Source organism: Carlito syrichta, unplaced genomic scaffold (assembly GCF_000164805.1).
Source record: "Carlito syrichta isolate Samal-C Ts95f unplaced genomic scaffold, Tarsius_syrichta-2.0.1 Scaffold300457, whole genome shotgun sequence".
Lineage (NCBI taxonomy): Eukaryota > Metazoa > Chordata > Mammalia > Primates > Tarsiidae > Carlito > Carlito syrichta.
Genome location: NW_007244553.1, coordinates 71,272 through 89,703, shown reverse-complemented (window position 1 = coordinate 89,703; position 18,432 = coordinate 71,272). Strand labels below are relative to the sequence as shown.

General features: G+C 39.7%; 1 protein-coding gene across 1 annotated transcript in view; it reads right to left on the bottom strand.

The window, feature by feature from the left end:
* Positions 1-18,432, bottom strand: part of LOC103256992 (inositol 1,4,5-trisphosphate receptor type 1) — a gene marked incomplete at its 5' end in the record, with an annotated part of 163,365 nt that overhangs the window by 76,042 nt on the left and 68,891 nt on the right. Inside the window, 8 exons of the mRNA XM_021710740.1 lie at positions 26-223; positions 1,460-1,579; positions 3,815-3,987; positions 7,480-7,638; positions 9,338-9,479; positions 9,988-10,148; positions 11,122-11,221; positions 15,969-16,123. Of these exons, the coding sequence (XP_021566415.1) occupies positions 26-223; positions 1,460-1,579; positions 3,815-3,987; positions 7,480-7,638; positions 9,338-9,479; positions 9,988-10,148; positions 11,122-11,221; positions 15,969-16,123 (1,208 nt within the window). The remainder of the gene's footprint in view (positions 1-25; positions 224-1,459; positions 1,580-3,814; positions 3,988-7,479; positions 7,639-9,337; positions 9,480-9,987; positions 10,149-11,121; positions 11,222-15,968; positions 16,124-18,432) is intronic.

The following is an 18,432-nucleotide window of genomic DNA, read 5'->3' as shown; positions in this document are numbered from 1 at the left end:
CAAGTCCCACATGACTTCTGCTCACCTGTAGTAGCTGAGAACATCTCGGTCTTCCTTCTGCCCTTCTTTAGCATCTTGTGCCAATTCCCTGACACTCTTGCTGCGAATCTCTTTGTTGCTGTCCCTCCAAAATAGCCACACCTCTTCCTCATCTTCTCCTGCCTCCAGAGCATTCTCTCCAGTAGAAGAAACGCCTTCAAATTCAAAACGAGAAAGAACCAACCTAGAGGAGGAGGGAAAAGTCATTATTTTCGAAATCCTTTGAGACTGAGCTTCGCTTTCAGCATAAAGACACACACAGAGAGCCATTTAGTTTTGTATTTCTCCCATGGACAGTACCACAAAGAGCCAAACACTCGCTTTTTCATATGCTGTAACCCTGTGGTTCTCACTTGGGATGATTTTGCCCCCAGTGGACATTTGGCAATGAGTGGAGACATTTTTGGTTGTCACAACTGAAAGAGAGGGGTACTACTGGCACCTAGTGGGTAGGGGCCAGAGGTACTGCTAAACGTCTTACAGTACACAGAATAATTCCCACAACAGAGAACTGTCCAGTCCCAAAAGCGAAAATGCCCAGGTTGAGGAATCCTGCAAAAGCCCAAGTTCAAAACTGAGTTACATAAGAAACAAAGACATATCACTTACTTAGAGCATAATTTAGCATCTTTAAAAAAACGTTGCCCATATTACTGGTTCTATGCTTGTCAAGAAAACTGTTCCTTTGCCAGAAATAAATTAATACTAACAAAAATTCTACAAACCAAAAAACACTTTTTAAACAATGATAATTTAAAACTCCTCCCAACACTGACTTCATATTAACACTGAATATTAACTGTCATTTAAATATTTTAATTGAGGATCATACTTAATTTTAAACTCTTAAAATTAAACTGTATAGCATGCTCCTTTCTGACTTTTTAAAAACTTGTTTGCAAAGTCAGTGATACTATTTAGTAGAGGCAGCCACACCAAAAACTCAATGATTCCCCTAATCAAGACTTCTTCCAGCCGGGCTCGGTGGCTCAGTCTATAATCCCAGCACTTTGGGAGGCTGAGGTGAGTGGATTGCCTGAGCCTGCGGGTTCGAGACCCGCCTGGGCAACTTGGCGAGACCTCATCTCTACAATAAATTAAAAAATTAGCCGAGCATGATAGTGCACACCTATAGTTCCAGCTGCTTGGAAGGCTAAGGCGGAAGGATCGCCGGAGCTCAGCAGGTCGAGGTTGCGGTGGCCGGGAGCGGCCACTGCACTCCAGTCTGGGTGACAGAGTGAGATTCCAACTCAAAAAAAAGACTTCTTCCAAAAGGAAGAACAAATGTCAGCCACCCTTACCGTAGATCATCTCAAGAAACCAAGGTGTTAGGTTTTATTACTCACGGGCACAGACATCCACTAAACCACGTTTTCAATCTAAACCCCTTCTATGTCTTTAAATTCCAGCCCCCACTTACTTGGTCTCAATCAGGATGTCAGCATTGGTGGGATTCAGGACAGCTTTGCATATCAGTTCCTGGGTCACTGGAATTGACTTGTTCATGGAGACACAGAGGTCAGAGAGGTAATCTAAGAATCTATCCAGAAACAGAAACAAAACAAAACATTTTCTGTAGACAGAGCAGTGGTTAGGTTCTGAGAGCCTGACTCTTCCTCAAGTGCACAGGTCCAACATACCTTTAACAAAGGAGTCAGCAACATTTAGGTCTTGGTGCCAGTGTCTATGGCACTAGCAGAAACCCAGATGCCAGAGAGGAAGAGGGAGGGAGCAAAGAGGAAATACAGCAGTGGCTGGGGTCAAAGAAGAGGTGATGAGACAAAGGTGAGAAGGAAGAACAAGACAAGAAAGTTTGCTCACATAAGGAAGGAATGCTGGGAACACAGGGAACCACCGTGGTAAGAGGGAACAATCTGATGTTCTGCTGCCTAGGATGGAAGCCCAGTTCTGACCTCATTAGCTGAGTTCGGATATAGACCACTATTTGGGGGAAATGACTTAACTGCACTGTGCTTCAGTTTTCTCATCTATAGAAAAGAGCAGTTTGTCACTTCTTAGGGGTGCCCTGAGACTATGCGAGATAGTTCACATAAAGCGCTTTCTTAGCTCACTGCCTGGCTCATGAGCAGACAGCAGAGAATGCTGGCTAATTTTATGGGTGGTAGTAGCCATTTTTACAGCAATGCTATCAGCTCTCCAGTGTGATCTTTTGTGACACCTACATCATAAACTGTTTCCCAACTCACCTGAAATGGTGTGGGTTGTCATTAGAAGGAAAAGAGAAGTAGAGAAGAGACAGGGAGGGAGGGTAGGGAAGAACTGTATGAATGAGACAACATGGACACAATTTATAATGTACGATAAAAACACTCAAGTAAAAACTGAGCTTGTAGAAGACACTGATGATATTTGAGGGGAGCATGTTTTAACTGATAATCAGGGGATGCTAAAAAGTGAATGAGTGGCCAAGAATAATTGTCACTTATTGTGCATCTACTAAGGGCCAGGAACTTCACATGTACCTATTCTCATTTAATTTTCCTATCAATTTAGATGATGAGGAAATTAAACCTTAGGAAGGCCAGGCTCGGTGGCTCATGTCTGTAATCCCAGCACTTTGGGAGGCGGAGGCAAGAGAATTGCCTGAGCCCATGGGTTCAGATCAACCTGGCGAGGCCTTGTCTGTACAATAAATAAATAAATAAATAAATTAGCTGCGCATGATGGTGCATACCCATAGTTCCAGCTACTTGGAAGGCGGAGGTGGAAGGACTGCCTGAGTCCAGCAGGTAAAAGCTGTGGTGGCCGTGAGCAGTGTGCCACTGCACTCCAGCCTAGGCAACAAAGTGAGACTCTGACTCCAAAAAAAAAAAAAAAAAACCCCAGGAAAAAGTCCAAGTCATCCGGCTGGTACATGTTAGGGCTAGGATTCCACCCAGTCTCATTCCTGTACCATGTTCTTGCTACTACTCATCAGAGAGCCTCTTGAAACCTAACTAATAAAAACTTGTCACTAGCAGCCTAGAGGAAAAAAAACCTAGTAAAAAGCACCAGGAGAGTTCCTGCATCTTAACACATTCACGACTGGCAAATTTTTCACTTTCCTAATACTGAGAGAGGGTGAAAATTTTAAAAATCTGAAGCTGGTTGCTGCAAACTTCTGTTGTTAAGTACAAGTGAAACGGACTTTTCTAAATTTTCACCTTTTTCACAATACAGCTGAAAGTTGCAGACATATCCAATATTTGCCTCAGAATCACTCTGACTAGCATTCCATATTTTGTATTTTTATTCAGATTATAAACTGAATGTATATTTATATATATATATTTCTTTGTTTACATTGCATCATCACTCTCTCACTATCACTAATAAATTCACTTGATTCACCTTTTAGAAATTTCATCAGCATATATTTCATGTTCCATAATTATGGTAAATTATTTTTAATGTTGACGTATGAAAGCCCTGAAATATCAAAATACAAGTATATAATACTAATCACAACAAAATTATGACCAACTTGTAATTTTTATCAACTATGTAAATCAATAATAACACTGTACAGTTGATATCAGATAATTATCTCATTAACTTTCTCTTTCCTTGTCTCACTATTCATTTTCAAGCAAAATATCATAACACATGTATATGACCACACTGCAGCACTCATAAATAGAATTTGCAAAGATGCAAATGCCCATCAGCAGCAACCAGGAACAGATTTTGGAATGACGTAAATTCATGTCAGCTCTTGCAAATGAGGTAAGTGCATAGATACCTACTCCCCACATCAACCCCACTCCCGCCTCACCTGGGCTCCCTGTTCTTTCGCACCAGGCTGACAAATGTGTCGATCTCTGCTGCAGTGATGTGTTTTTCCAGGAGTTTCCGATTATTGTGGAGTAAGGCAGTGATCGTGTCTTCAGCCAACACATCATAGCCAATCTGCTTCTGCATGAAGCCAAACTGCTTCGCTATATACTCCTTTTAAGGAGAGAAAAGAGTAGTCAGCAGAAAGGATAATAGACAATAAGGTTAGGCTTAAAGTAAGGAAAGTAACAACATTTCCTGATGAGAACTACCACTCATAAAGGAAATTACATCAGAGTGGAACATCTTCCTACAACTTTCTTCCCTGGGGCAACAGCTGCAACCTCCTTCACATTCTTTTTTTTTTTTCTTTTTTTTCCACATTCTTTATTTTACTAAACATGCCACATAAATGTAATTAAGCAAAATATCATGTATTCACAAACTGATGTCTTATTAAGTACACAACATAAATTTTAGTCTAGTGGCTTATTCTTCTAAAAGGCCAAAAACTGTTTTTCACCTTTGAATATATTACTAATTCAAGAGGACTTAATTGTTCCCCATTGCTCTGTGTCGCTAAATCAACACAGAATAAGACTGCCTGGATTTTGGAACAATATTATCCTATTTTATTTTCTTTATCTGGGGTAAAAATATTCTTTAAAAAATCAACAGGCAAGCCAGGCTCAGTGGCTCAGCCTGTAATCCCGTGCCTTTGGGAGGCTGAGGTGAGTGGATTGCCTGAGCCCACGGGTTCGAGACCCGCCTGGGCAGCGAGACCTCATCTCTACAATAAATCAAAAAATCAGCTGGGCGTGGTAGCGCATGCCTGTAATTCCGGCTACTTGGAAGGCTGAGGCGGAAGGATCGCTGGAGCCCAGCAGGTCGAGGCTGCAGTGGCCAGAAGTGGCCACTGCACTCCAGTCTGGGCGACAGAGTGAGACTCCAACTCAAAAAAAAATCAACAGGTAGCAGAAAGTCAGGAATACCCAAGGTAATCAATCATATATACGGAACATATAAATATATCTATAGCTTCTGTCTTTTGGGAATAGACATCAATTCCATAGAAATATTTGTAAACTCAAGGAAACTTCTTACGAATAGTTGTTTCTATTCCAAGATATTCCCTAGGCTTGGGGTGGAAGGGTGGCTTGGGTGGAAGGAAGCCTCCCTAGGCTTTGGGAGACCAAGGCAAGAGGACTGATTGAGCCCAGGAGTTCAAGACCAGTCTGGGAAACACAGCAAGACCTCGTCTCTACAAAAAATAAAAAATGAAATAAGCTGGGCATGGTGGCATGTGCCTATAATCCCAGCTACTAAGAAGGAAAAGGCAGAAGGAATGCACGAGGCTGAAGCTACAGTAAGCCATGATTATTCCAATACATCCAGGCTGGGCAACAAAGTGAGACCCTGACTCCAACAACAACAACAAAAACAACAAAAACATATTCCCTGTTTGTTTGCTTGAAGTCCAAGTGGCCCTTGAAACTTGCTTTCGATTTTTCCTATTAATTCCTAAACCCTGGAAGCTATTCAGGATTAGCATGGTGGACAGAGGACATGTTTTTCAGTCTACACTCAGTGAGAATGCATTGTGGGAAATCATCATCTGCCAAGTGGCAGAGAATCCATAAACAACTAAGCAAAAATATTCAATCCACCCACCAAGAGCAAGAGGAACTGGTTTAGTTTCCTCATGCACAAGCAAAATGTCCTGACATACCCTATAGGCCTTGATGCATCCTCACATTCTGACTTCCCATCAGAGGATGCGAAAGAGGAGAATAAAATCTCTCTGGCACTATTTGAGTCAGATAACAATGCACTGACAGTGGATTTAAAGCAACCACAGCTTGCTAACAAGGTTACATTTCTAAAGCATTACTTAAGATAAACACTATCGTTATGACGACACAACAAAAATCCTTGACTACAAAGAAAAGTTTAAGTGTAAAGACCAGATGTAGTGGCAGCGAAGCCTTAAAAACAAAAGCTGTTTGTCCCACAAGGCAGGAATAGCTAACATAAAATGATTGGAATAAAGGTTAAAAGAAGCACCATTTTATACGCCTGCAGCACTTCATGTAGTATAGATTTTTTCAAACTCAGCATTACTAATACATGGGGCAGGATAATTCTTTGTTGTAGGGGGATGTCCTCTGCATTGCTGGTTGTTTAAGAGTATCCCTGGCCTCTACCCACTAGATGCCAGTAGCACCCCAAAGCTGTAATACTCAAAAGTGTCTCCAGACATTAGAAATGTCCTTTGGGGGACAAAATTACCCCCAATTGAGAACCAATGATGTAGCAACATAGTTCCTAGGTTTCCTTAGAATCTCAAAGTTGTTTGGAGCCTCATAGTGCGTGTGTTTGTATGTATGTGTATATATGTATACATATGTACACACAAATAAAAATATATACATATATTATGTATAATACATTTATGTATAACATGTACAAGGGAGGACGCCCAAAAGCTGAAATTTATTTCTAAAAAATTGTGTATTTATTCTTACACGTTTGAACTTCAGTAGTTTTCAAAGTACTCCTCATTTGATGCAATACACCTATTGAGATGCCTTTTCCACTGCTCAAAACAGTGTGTGAACGTGTCCATTTTGATGCCTTTTAGTGCTTCTGCCATTTTTTGTTTCACCTCTTCCATGTAAGTAAACCCTTTCCCCTTGAGGAACTTTTTCATCGGGGAAACAAAAAAAGTTGCTTGGGGCAAGACTGGGTAAATAGGGAGGGTGGGACATGGGGGTCATGTCATTGTTTTTTTTGTTTTGTTTTTTGTTTTGGATCAAAAACTGCTAAACACTTAGTGCAGTGTGGGCAGGCGCACTCAAAAATCACCCATTGTGAAATGGGAAATGTGTTGAAAGAATCTCCAAAAAATAATTCACTGAAGCCAAATGCAGCCTCCTACAACAATGCTAACTGGTACACTGATGCCAGTGGGTTCCTAAAACACTTACCTAGTGGGTGGAAGCCTGTTACTACAATGGCCCACCCTCCAAAAACTAATTCCGGGTTTTTGGGGGTTCCTCTTCATACATATGTATATAAATGATGACTTAGAATGTCAGAAAACATGAGCCAGAACCAAAAAAAAAAAAAAAAAGTTCTAGGCTAGGTATGGTGGCTCATGCCTGTAATCCCATCACTTTGGAAGGCCAAAGCAGGGGGATCACTTGAGCTCAGGAATTTGAGACAGCCTGAGCAACATAGTGTAACCTCATCCCTACAAAAAAAGAAAGAAAAAGTTCCCAGCAGAGATACCTCCATCATATGAAAAGGGACAGAAACGAAAGATTCTACTATGTCTTTAATATAAACACAAGGGATCATTTCACCCATGATCCTTAAGGGAATATTCCATAAAAACTACTATAAATGTATATGAACTCCAAAACAAAACCTCCTAGAAAGGTGACTGTGGAAGAGTAATTCCCCCATGCCTTTCTGAAGAATTCTGTAATACTATTCTTCCCAGGCTTGCAAACAGTCTGTGTTTCCTTTGCAAGAGGAAGCTTAACACTGAACTATTCTCTAGTCATGATGTAAATACATACATGACACTTAAAACTCATGGAGGAAGTACACAAACTTCAGGAAGAAAACTGATAATCATGACCCGACAATCCTTAATCCAACCTGGTTCTTCCTGTAGTCTTGCTGGGAGTGCCTTAGCACCCTGTAGCAGAGCCGGCAGATATGTCTGAAAGGGGCATGCCGCTGGTCCCCAAGCTCCTCTAGCCGAAGCATTGGGCCATCGCCACAGTCTGTAAATGGAGCCTGTAACAACTTGAAGATCTGTTTGTGGGAATAAAGAGCAAAAACTGCCATTACTTCATGGTTCCAAGGCTAACCCTCCATCTGAAAGTAACGCAAGCTTAAGGGTAGGTGGACTATGTAGGAGAGTTTTCTCTATCCAAACACAGCAATAACCTGAACACTGCATTCAGTCTATCAGCTGAGATTGGGTTCTCACTGAATTCAGTCCACCTGGATCTAACTGTTCCTCATATGTCTGACAGTACAATGCTTAGAGCACAGTGGTTAGGAGCTCAGTCTCTTTTAGAATCAGTAGATTCTAGGTTGAAGCCACATACCTTTATTGCTTCCTAGCAGTACAGACCACGTTCAAAGACAACTTCTGATTTCTCACCAGTAAAATGGAAAGAATAATCAATAACCAATATCACGACAGTGTTGTAAGGATAAAAATAGTAACTGTAAGCTCCGTAAGTACAGTGCCTGACACCAGTGATCAATGGAGGCTCCTGCCATTGAATCAATTATTTTAGCCCCTCAAGGAATTATTATAGAAATGAGTATGGGCATTAAGCCATAAGTCTATTGGGAAGTCATCACATGAAACAGCTGGACACAATTTATTCTTGGACTAGAAATCCTTGTTGAAACATGATGGATTGTTAATAAATTTTGTCTACCACAGAACAACAGGAGAAAGGATTCTCAAATTCCATGGAGAACTATGAGACATGTAATTAATGCTTCTCTTCTAGCTTTGATGGCCAGGAATTCCCATGCTAAGCTTGTGGGCCAATCTCTAGTAGGTTTACAGAACGATATGGTATGCATTTCACTTACCCTGGATTTGTCACTCTCTGCCTCTAATTTGTCTTTACACCAGTTTATTTACATTTATAGCAAATAATATCTCCTATGTTTTTCCTGTAAGCCACTACTCATTCTTTATGAAAAGATTTTATGGTGATTTATAGGGCACCCTACAAGAGCATACATAGGCCATCCTAGTTTATCAAATACTCCAAATCTCTCAAACACATGAAATAACCTTAAGGATACATCCACACTTTGTATTATTTTTAAGGAAAATAAAGTTGTCAACTTTCACATGATTGATATTCAACAAATGCAGTAAAAACTAATTGAACGTGACTATCTCAAATGCCTACTTTACTAAGTGAAAGTAGCCAATCTGAAAGGCTATATACTGTATAATTCCAACTATATCACATTCTGGAAAAGGCAAAACCATGGACACAATAAAAAGGTTAGTGTTGCCAAGGATTAGTGGGAAGGAAGGATGACTAGGTAGATCACAGATGATTTTCAGGGCAATAAAAGTACTCTACGATATTATAATGGTAGATATATGTTATCATAGATTTATCAAATCCCATAGAATATACAATCTCAAGAGTGAACTCTAAGATAAACTATAGACTTTGGGTAATAATAATGTGTCAATGTAGGTTTATCAACTGTAACAAATGTACCACTGTGGTGAGGATATTGACAGTAGGAGAAGCTGTATGTATTTGGGGTTGGGGGCATATAGGGTCTCTTTTGACTTTTCACTCAATTTTGCTGTAAACTTAAAATCACATCAAAAAACAAGGCCTATTTTTAAAAAATCAACTGATCAGGACTTCCAGGTGGAAATGGCTAGCATTTCTCTATAAAAACAGTGACCCTTTTGATTTCTTATATAGCCAGCACCCCTACATCAGATCTCACCAACCTGCTTGAGAATGTTCTGTTCTCTCATTAGTTTCTGCCGTTCTCTGTTTGGCTTGGAGAAGACCACTTCAAGCACATCTTGACCAGAATTTGTTCCACCGGTAACAAAGTAAACCAAGTCTTCCAGCAGCTTTGTTACAGACCTTAGGAAGGGAAAAGATTTAGAGACAGAAGTGCTCAATGTCCAATAGTCTGGAAGTTTTGCCTTGGATGCCTTCTGGACTAACAAATCAGTTAAACAGGAGTAGACCCATTCTTCCCAATTTCCTTGAAACTGACAACCAAGGCCAAGTACCAAAAAGAGAAATACAGAAAACATACAATTGTCCACAAAAGGATGATCACCTTCACAAAACATCAGTCATCAAATTTTATCTCAGGGTAGCCTCATCCCCTGACATTTAGTAACACAGTTTCAGAGACCAAGTTAGAGAGAGAGAAAGAGACAGATCTTTACAACTTTGGAGACTCTCAGAAAAGTGAATGCAAAAATAGTATTTCTTGAAAACTACAAATTGAAGTTATCCACAAATGCTAAGGCCTGCCACCTTCACATGCAGCTGTTAAGAGTTGACATTCTCTCACTCTGCAAGGGATGCTAGAAACATGCAGTGGATAAGGAAGGCTGTGCAGCGCATGAAGTGTGCTTACCTTCTTTCATTCTGGGTGATGGTACCCTTCTCCAGCTTCCCAGCAATGGAACCCAGCACTTTGCTGGCATCATTGGCAAAGTCTAGGTCCCGAACTTCAGCAGGAGAAACTGGAACAATGGCAAATGCTTCTTTATCCTCTTTCACAGGAGAGGTGCCGATCTGAAATTTGAGGTGGGTTTTTTAAGATAATCTCTTTGACAAAGAGGGTAAGACATTAATCAAACAATATATTTATGGGACGTTGGGCAATCCAAAGATATGCTATCTTGCAGTTAAGATGACACAGAAAAACATCTAGAAAGGTGTACTCCAAATGGTCAACAGTTGTTATCTCTGGAAATTGGTATTATGGCAATATACCTGAGGCAGGAAAGGATGCACTACTGTCACTTTATAACTTCAGTTGTTAACAGGCACATGTAAGATTCTTACACTTCTTATAAATGTGTGCAACAAAAGCAAATACAGACAATGGTAATTATTACCTCTGTGGAGAGTATTATAAGGATACTCACTATCCTTTCAACTCTTGTATAACCCTGAAAATGTTTATAAAAGCAGAAAAAAATTTTGATGACTTTCCCCATCACCACAGCAAAAGTTATGTGAGAGTATCCTTCCACTTTTTAAAAGAAAACCCCATGTGTGTACATTTATGCTCTATGTTCCTAGAGACAGTGGGGAGGAGGGGAGAGAAAGTAAAGAGGCTAGGAGAACTTTCACAAGATCAATGTGTATATTGAAATACACAAAGAAAACAGAAATAATAAAGATTGGAGAAAATCAACTAGATAGTTGATATACCTTGAGGCACAAGCAAACACCCCCCCCACACACACACTGCCAGCCAAAATCATCCTTCAGACAGTCATGAAATCCAGACAATTGCTCAACCATTAGGCCAGAAGTCATGAAATAAAATAAAAGGGTTTGGTTATTTCAAAAGCCCTGAACTTACTTCACCTAGGTCCCTTGAAGAGAATTATTTCCTTGCATTTAAGTATGTCCATGACCACATTCTTGCCAAAGCAACAAAAACTTTATAGCTCCCTACTCCCCAACGTGTCCTCAAAGGAGCCCTTTCATTAGGGAATATGAGACCAATAAGAGATAGCCAAGTTCCGGGACTTACTTTCAGCATCACGGGTTTTTCCTCTTCCTTGTCAATAGGAATATTTGTGCTATGAACCCAGGTATTAGTACACAGGTGTCTGAGGCGAACGTAAGAGTTTCTAAACAGAAAAAATGGAAAGTTTTACGAACAGAAATATTTAGGTTTCCTCTACAGCCACTGGTCTATGGTATACTCTATCAAAACAGAAAAGAATACAAAAATGGTTTCCCTATACATATGAGGGGGACCCAAAAAACCTGGAATTTATTTATAAAAAAAAATTATGCATTTATTTTTACATGTTTAACTTCAGTCATGTTCAAAGTACTCTCTATTTGATGCAACACACCTATTGAGTCACTTTTCCCACTGCTCAAAACAGTTTTTGAACTCGTCATTTTGATGTCTTTTAGTGCTTCTGCTGTGTTTTATCTCACCTCTTCCACACTGGGCAAAATGTTTTCCTTTGAGGACTTTTTTCATCCAGGGAAACAAAAAAAGTCACCAGGGTGAGATTGGGTCAATAGGAAGGTTGGGGTAACAGAGATCATGCTGGTTTTGGTCAAAAACTGCTGAACACTCAGTGTGGTGTCATAAATCACCCATCATGAAATGGGCAAACACATTCAAAGAATCTCCAAAAAAAATTATCTGAAGCAGAATGTGGCCTCTTGCAACAATGCTAGCTTGTACACTGATGCCAATGGCTTCCTAGGACACTTACTGAGCGGGAGAAGCCTGTACTACAGGGAGCTTGGCCTTCAAAAACCAATTCCAGTTTTTTGGGAATCCCCCTCTCATACACTGGACAATAAAACCTTAGGAGCAAACGGTTCCAGTGCAAGTCACATTTTGATGCATCTACAATACAAAATCATTCATAATGACTCTTAAGATTATTGTCATATGCAATATTTCTAAATATAAGATGATATTCTGTGAATGAGGACCTCAGCACAAAATAAGCAATTAGAAGTACTTACTGAATGTACATTAGTGCTTATCATGAAAGGCAAAACAATTAAAGTTTTTACATGGATCAATAAAGCAAAAAAATTAAATCACAAAATTCCTGGAAAAAATGAGTATGTATTGATCTTGTGATAAGAAAAGCCTTTTGAACCAATGTGACAAAATACAAGATTCCTCAAATTTAAAAGTAAAAGATGGATAAATATTATTACACAGTATAAATTTTATATTATCTGTACAGCAAAATACATGTAGTACAAAATACACACACACACACACACACACACACACACGGTGCCAAAAAATGTATACATATTTTTAAAAAGGAAAAAACTCTATTAAAATTGTAATACTATCAATAAGATGAATACAAGTTACATTTGACTTCTGCAATTACAAGAGGTGCTCATAGTGGTTACCATCAGCATCCAGAAACTTCTGATTACAGCGAACATCTCTTAAAATGTGTATACATTTTTTTTGGCACCCATGGGGTGTGTGTGTATGTGTATTTATGTAAAACAAAGCTGAGGAAAAAACCTAGCCTGGGAAAATAAGAGTAACACATAGTATAAAAAATGATATTAACCCACACATATAAAGAACTCTTACAAACCAATAAGAAAAACATTAATATTAAAAATGAAAATGGGACAAGAACATGAACCAGTAATTTAATAATGAAATACAAATGGCCAATAAATGTGGAAGTATACATTCAACCTCCTTAGTACACCATTTACACAAATTAAACAAAGTATCACTTTATTGTATCTTATTCCAAAGATCTTAAATACAGATAAATCCAGTATCAACAAGAGCATAGAGAAATGAGTTCTCTTGTGCATTGGTAGTGAAAGTGTATAATCTGGAAAGCAGTCGGATATTTTGTATAATACATAAATGTATCTGTCCTTTCATCTAGCAATCCCATTTCTGGATGTTTTTCTTTGAGATGACAGCACAGGTACAACATAAGTCACAAAGATGTTCAACAAATCATTATTTAAATTAGTAGAATATTGCAAACAATCCTGGCCGGGCTCGGTGGCTCAGCCTGTAACCCCAGCACTTTGGGAGGCCAAGGTGAGTGGATTGCCTGAGCCCGCGGGTTTGAGACCCGCCCAGACAACTTGGCAAGACCTCGTCTCTACAATAAATAAAAAAAATTAGCCGGGCGTGGTAGCACGTGCCTGTAGTTCTGGCTACTTGGAAGGCTGAGGCAGAAGGATTGCCGGAGCCCAGCAGGTCAAGGCTGCGGTGGCCAGAAGCATGCCACTGCACTCTAGTCTGGGCGACAGAGTGAGACTCCAACTCAAAAAAAATTAAATTAAATTAAAAATAAAAAATAAAATAAAATAAAAAATTGTAAACAATCCAGTCTCAATAATGGACTAGTTAATTATAGTGTATACAAGAGAATGCTACACTGCTATTTAAGATAGTGACATTTGATATTCAATTACCTGGAAAGATGTTTAAAATATACCCTACCTTAAACCATATGTAATATGATCTCAAAGTAAATTTTAAAACCTATGAGTAAAGAACAAAAACTATGAAACTCGTAGTAGAAAACATTACCATAAGTCTTTGCAACCTTGAGGTAGGCGATAATTTCTTAGGTAAGAAACCAAAGGGGTAAACAATCAAAGGAAAAAAATAGACAAACTGGACTTCAGAAGACAACACCAAGAAAATAAAAAGACAACAAAATGAAGAAAAATACTTGAAGTCATATATCTTACAAGGTGCTTGTATCTAGAAGAAAATTTATGAATCAATAGTAAAAAGACAACTCCAATTTTTTTAAATAGGCAAAAAATAATGGGCAAAGGATCTGAATAGATATTTCTCCAAAAAAAGATATATGAACAGCTAATAAGCACAAGAAAAGATGATAAAAATCATCAGTCATCAGGGATATGCAAATCAAACCACAACAAGATACCACTTCATACTAATTAGAATGGCTCAAATAAAAGGCAATGACAAATGTTGGATAGAATGTAGAAAAATTAGAATGCTATCATACACTGCTGGTAAGAATGTAAAATGGTGCATCTACTTTAAGAAGCAAACTGGCAGTTCCTCAAAAGGTTAAACATTGAGTTACCATATGACCCAGCAGTTCCACACTTAGGCACAGACCCAAGAGAAATGAAAACATATGTCCACACAAAAATGTGTACAAAATGTTCACAGCAGAATTATTCATAATAGTCAAAAATTACAAACTACCCAGATGGCCATCAACTAATAAATAGATACATAAAATGTGACATTATCCATACAATGTAATATTACTCGGTAATAAAATGACATTAAGTACTGATACAACATGGATGAATCTTGAAAACAAAACTAAGTGAAATAAACCAGTCACAAAAGACCAAATAACCTGTGATCCCATTTATATGAAATGTTCAGAATAGGCAAATCAATAAAAACAGAAAATAAAAGAGTCTAAATCTGGGTGTAGTATGTGGGGAAATGAAAGTGACTACCAATGGGTATGATGTTTCTTTTTTAGGGTGATGAAAATGTTCTAAAATTGACTATGATAATGGTTGTCCAAAGTCTACTAATCTTACTAAAAAAGTCATTGAGTCAAGCAAGCACTTTAAGTAGTTGGCCTGTATGATATAGGAATTATATCTCAATAAGACTTTTTTTTTTTTTAATTAAAGAGGCAATCTAAATCAGGGGTTTCAAATCTGAAGAATATAAAAACTGTGTCTACACTTGGGATGTGCTGGGAGAACATCTCTAGCTATCCTCAGATTCTAAAGGGGTTAACAACCCAACAGAGTTTAAGAACAAGTGACCCTGGTACCAAATGGCAATGAAAGACCTTCTTGGGCTGTAAGGTTCTCACCCCTGTGGGCACTGCCTTGCAGTTATCACTCTGAGAGTGACAGAAATAGCACCCAGCCCAAGACAAAGTTCTTCGTGAATTCTGATAGCACCAAAGCTGCAGCTGTCAGCTTCATAGCCTGGCTCAGGCTGAGTGGTGAAGTAGTGATATATACATGAATAATTAAACATAACGTAATACTCAGTGAGAGGGGCCAAATGTAAAATCCACAAATGCCAGTGAGATACTCCACTAACCAACACTGTGTAGAAGAATCAGAATTGTCCAAACAACTCTAGCAGTCTTAAACATTTAAGATTTTGAGTTCTGCTGCAGGATTCACTGACTTGTGATAAGTAGCAAAGACTCTTGGAAACTCAGTTTCTTTAGGAAAGGATGGATAACAATACCTAACTCACAAGGTTTTTTTGTGAAGATGAAATCATATAACATAAGTGAAAGTACTCAGTATTGTGCCTGACATGTAGTAAGCACTCAATAATGTCAGATATTATTAATATTGTTGTCAACTTTCTTGTTCAGAATAAGCTTTTGTTCTACTTATAGTTCAGTTAGTTCCTCCTCCAAAAATGCATTCTTAGGCAACAAAACTAAAAGTTCCATTTAATAAAATAATCAAAGAATACTGGCCTGGCTTCTCAATACTTTTAATAAAATTTACTGTGCACACAGTGAATTTCAGGTATTTCATTTTCTAGAATTTCTTTTCTATTGTTTATCCCCAGGTTTGGGGAAGGAGGAACAAACTAAAGGAAATTAGGAATACTGACCTACTTGGGCTTAATTTGGCTTGTTTACCAGATATGGCACTTCTTACCCACCTATTGAGAACTTATCATTGGTGAGCCACAAATAAAATAAAATAAAATAAAATAAAATTCCATATCAGGCAGCCAGTCCAAATCCTTCCCAAGAATTTAAAGAAAGGGCAATCATGGTTTGGATTCCAAGAAACATGGTTAGGCCACATATTCCAGTCCTGATTCTCTTAGGATAAGTAGTTTTGAAATCATACCTTGGGACAAGGCTGTCACCTCCGCGGAGAGTGGTGGGGTCTAGCTCAAAAATGGAGGAGATATCATTGCCTTCAGGCACAGAGACCAGGGAATACACCATCTTTTCTTGGGCATTTCGCAACCTGCTTCGAGATGCATCCTGATCAGGGTCGACCTGAAGAGGAAAAGTCATCAAATCAAGAATCCTGCACACCAAACTCTTTGCTCCCTACAATTATTCCACAATCCACAGGAACAGAGAAGAAGCGATAGTCAATGTCAGCAGTTGGCAGGAAAAGGACCACAGTTTCAGAACAGTTCTATTAGATGATAATTGGCCACCCTAGCCAGAAATATTTACTCTCTGCCTCCTGGAGTTGCAATAAAAATGTCTTAACAATGTGGAGTTACAATAATAGATGTCCATAGAAAGGCTGTTCTGGGTAATAAAGCACTCCACACAGCTACATCCATTTGCAGGAGCTGGGGGAAAGGGAATGCACCTTGAAGAAACTTACCCTGTGGATATGGTTAGGGGTAGCTGTGCTAATCTACAGTGATAACTGTCTGCCGACAATATGATACAGCTACTTCCCAGAAGAAAAAAATAAACATGAGTCCAAGTGTTTGTAAGCAGCAATCCCAGTGCAGTCAAAAAAAAAAAAAAAATTGAGAGGTCAGCCTAGCCCCAAAAGGAATGTCCATAATTAATCAGGAAGGCTGCTGATGACAACTCAGGGAAGAAGGCCTCTCCTGTGGCACCAGGGATTCGGCTGAGAATGAAGAAAATCTCTGACAGGGAAGGCTGATGAACTATGATGAAAGCTTTCCTAAGCAACTGGAAAAGCACATTCTAGGCTCCAAAGTCCATCTGCCTGAGGAGATTTAAGGAGAGGTTTTAGACCAGGCGCCTACTCTGAAAGGCTTTGCCAGCTCGCTCTCAGCGCTGTGACGCCACAGGGATTATTTTCAATGTCTAACATCCGTGCAGAATGACAACATCCACCTGCATTTGCTGGGGAAACCACATTTTCTTTGTCACTATGGCGTGCTTTTCTCAGGTTGAAGCACTGCCTCCTTTCCAAATGGGGAGGAAGGAGACTTCACCAGGAAGACAAAACAATCAAGAAAAGGAAATCCTATCAGTGGCAAAGTGGAAGACTTGGGCAAATATAACCCCATGAGACCCAGGATGCAGGAACACAAGCAATATCCAGTAGCTCCAACCTCTGTCTGTATGTTAAAAAAAAAAAAGACAAAAGTTCTTTTAATACCCCGGACTTCTGTCTCCTCCCTCCCTCCTGCTTTCTCCTCTAATAACTTGTACCCCCACCTAAACAAACCCTAACCCTTTATCCTACCTATGCTAAAGTAAGACGAACTTCAGAGCGACAGAACACCTCTCCAACCTCAGTTCAGGAGAAAAAACTCTGAACAACATTTGTTCTCTCCTAACCACCTGGCGGAGTATGCCACACACCACTTTCAAAATAAGCTCTGATCGGCTTCTGGCTGGAGACACAGGGCTCAGTTACAGGCTGGCAATGACATTTCAGAGACCTGCGGGAAGTCTAGAGGAAAATTATGATTGCATTAAGTCCACCGTAACCGGAAATGTGACTGAGTAACAGTGTCCTCACATTCTTTCAGTGTGCAGTCGACGTTTGCCACCTAGTGGGAAGAAAGACACATGTGCAAAAGTCCGGGGAATGAGAGCGAGGCTCCGGTTGTCCTTTTTCTCCCTCTGCTGAATTTAGAAGGACAAGCACAACCAAGCTGAACGACGTCTGAGGCATCAATGCCAGTCTCAGGGAGACCAATGAGCAGGGCAAAAGAAGGGTCTCCCTCCCCCAAACTTTAACAACTCTAGGTTTTCCAGCCAAGTTTCCAGGCTGAGAAGAGAGTGAGGGGTACAGTGCCCTTCAAATATGAACACTTTGCCCACAAATCTGGGCTGCTGGCCTCGTGTGTACTGGGTAGCCCTCTACCCCCACCTCGTCCACACACCCCTCCTTTGCATGCAGACCACAGTCTGAGCAACATCAGAGTAGCCAGAACAATGCAGTCTGGTTCTGCATCCAAGCCTGCTGGCACATCTGCCTCCCTGGCATGAAGAAGCATGAAAACGCAGAGAGACCACTAAACTCCCGAAGAGATGTGAGATGAGTCAGGACCACTCTCAGTGGAGGTTTCCTCCTCTGTCAAATGGAAACTGTAAAAACTGTCCTAATTCCTATCATACAGCTGTCATGCAGCCCAGGTGACCTGATAGACGCAAAGGCACTAAAAATGTTAATGATCTTAGACAACTTTTAAAAAGTTACTTGTCCAGACAAAGCAATTGAGGCTCAGGTTGGGTGTGGAGGCTCACACCTGTAATACCAGCACTTTGGCAGGCGAAACCAAGAGGATTGCCTGAGCCCAGGGGTTTAAGACCAGCCCGGACAACTTGGCGAGACCTCATCTCTACAAAAAATTAAAAAA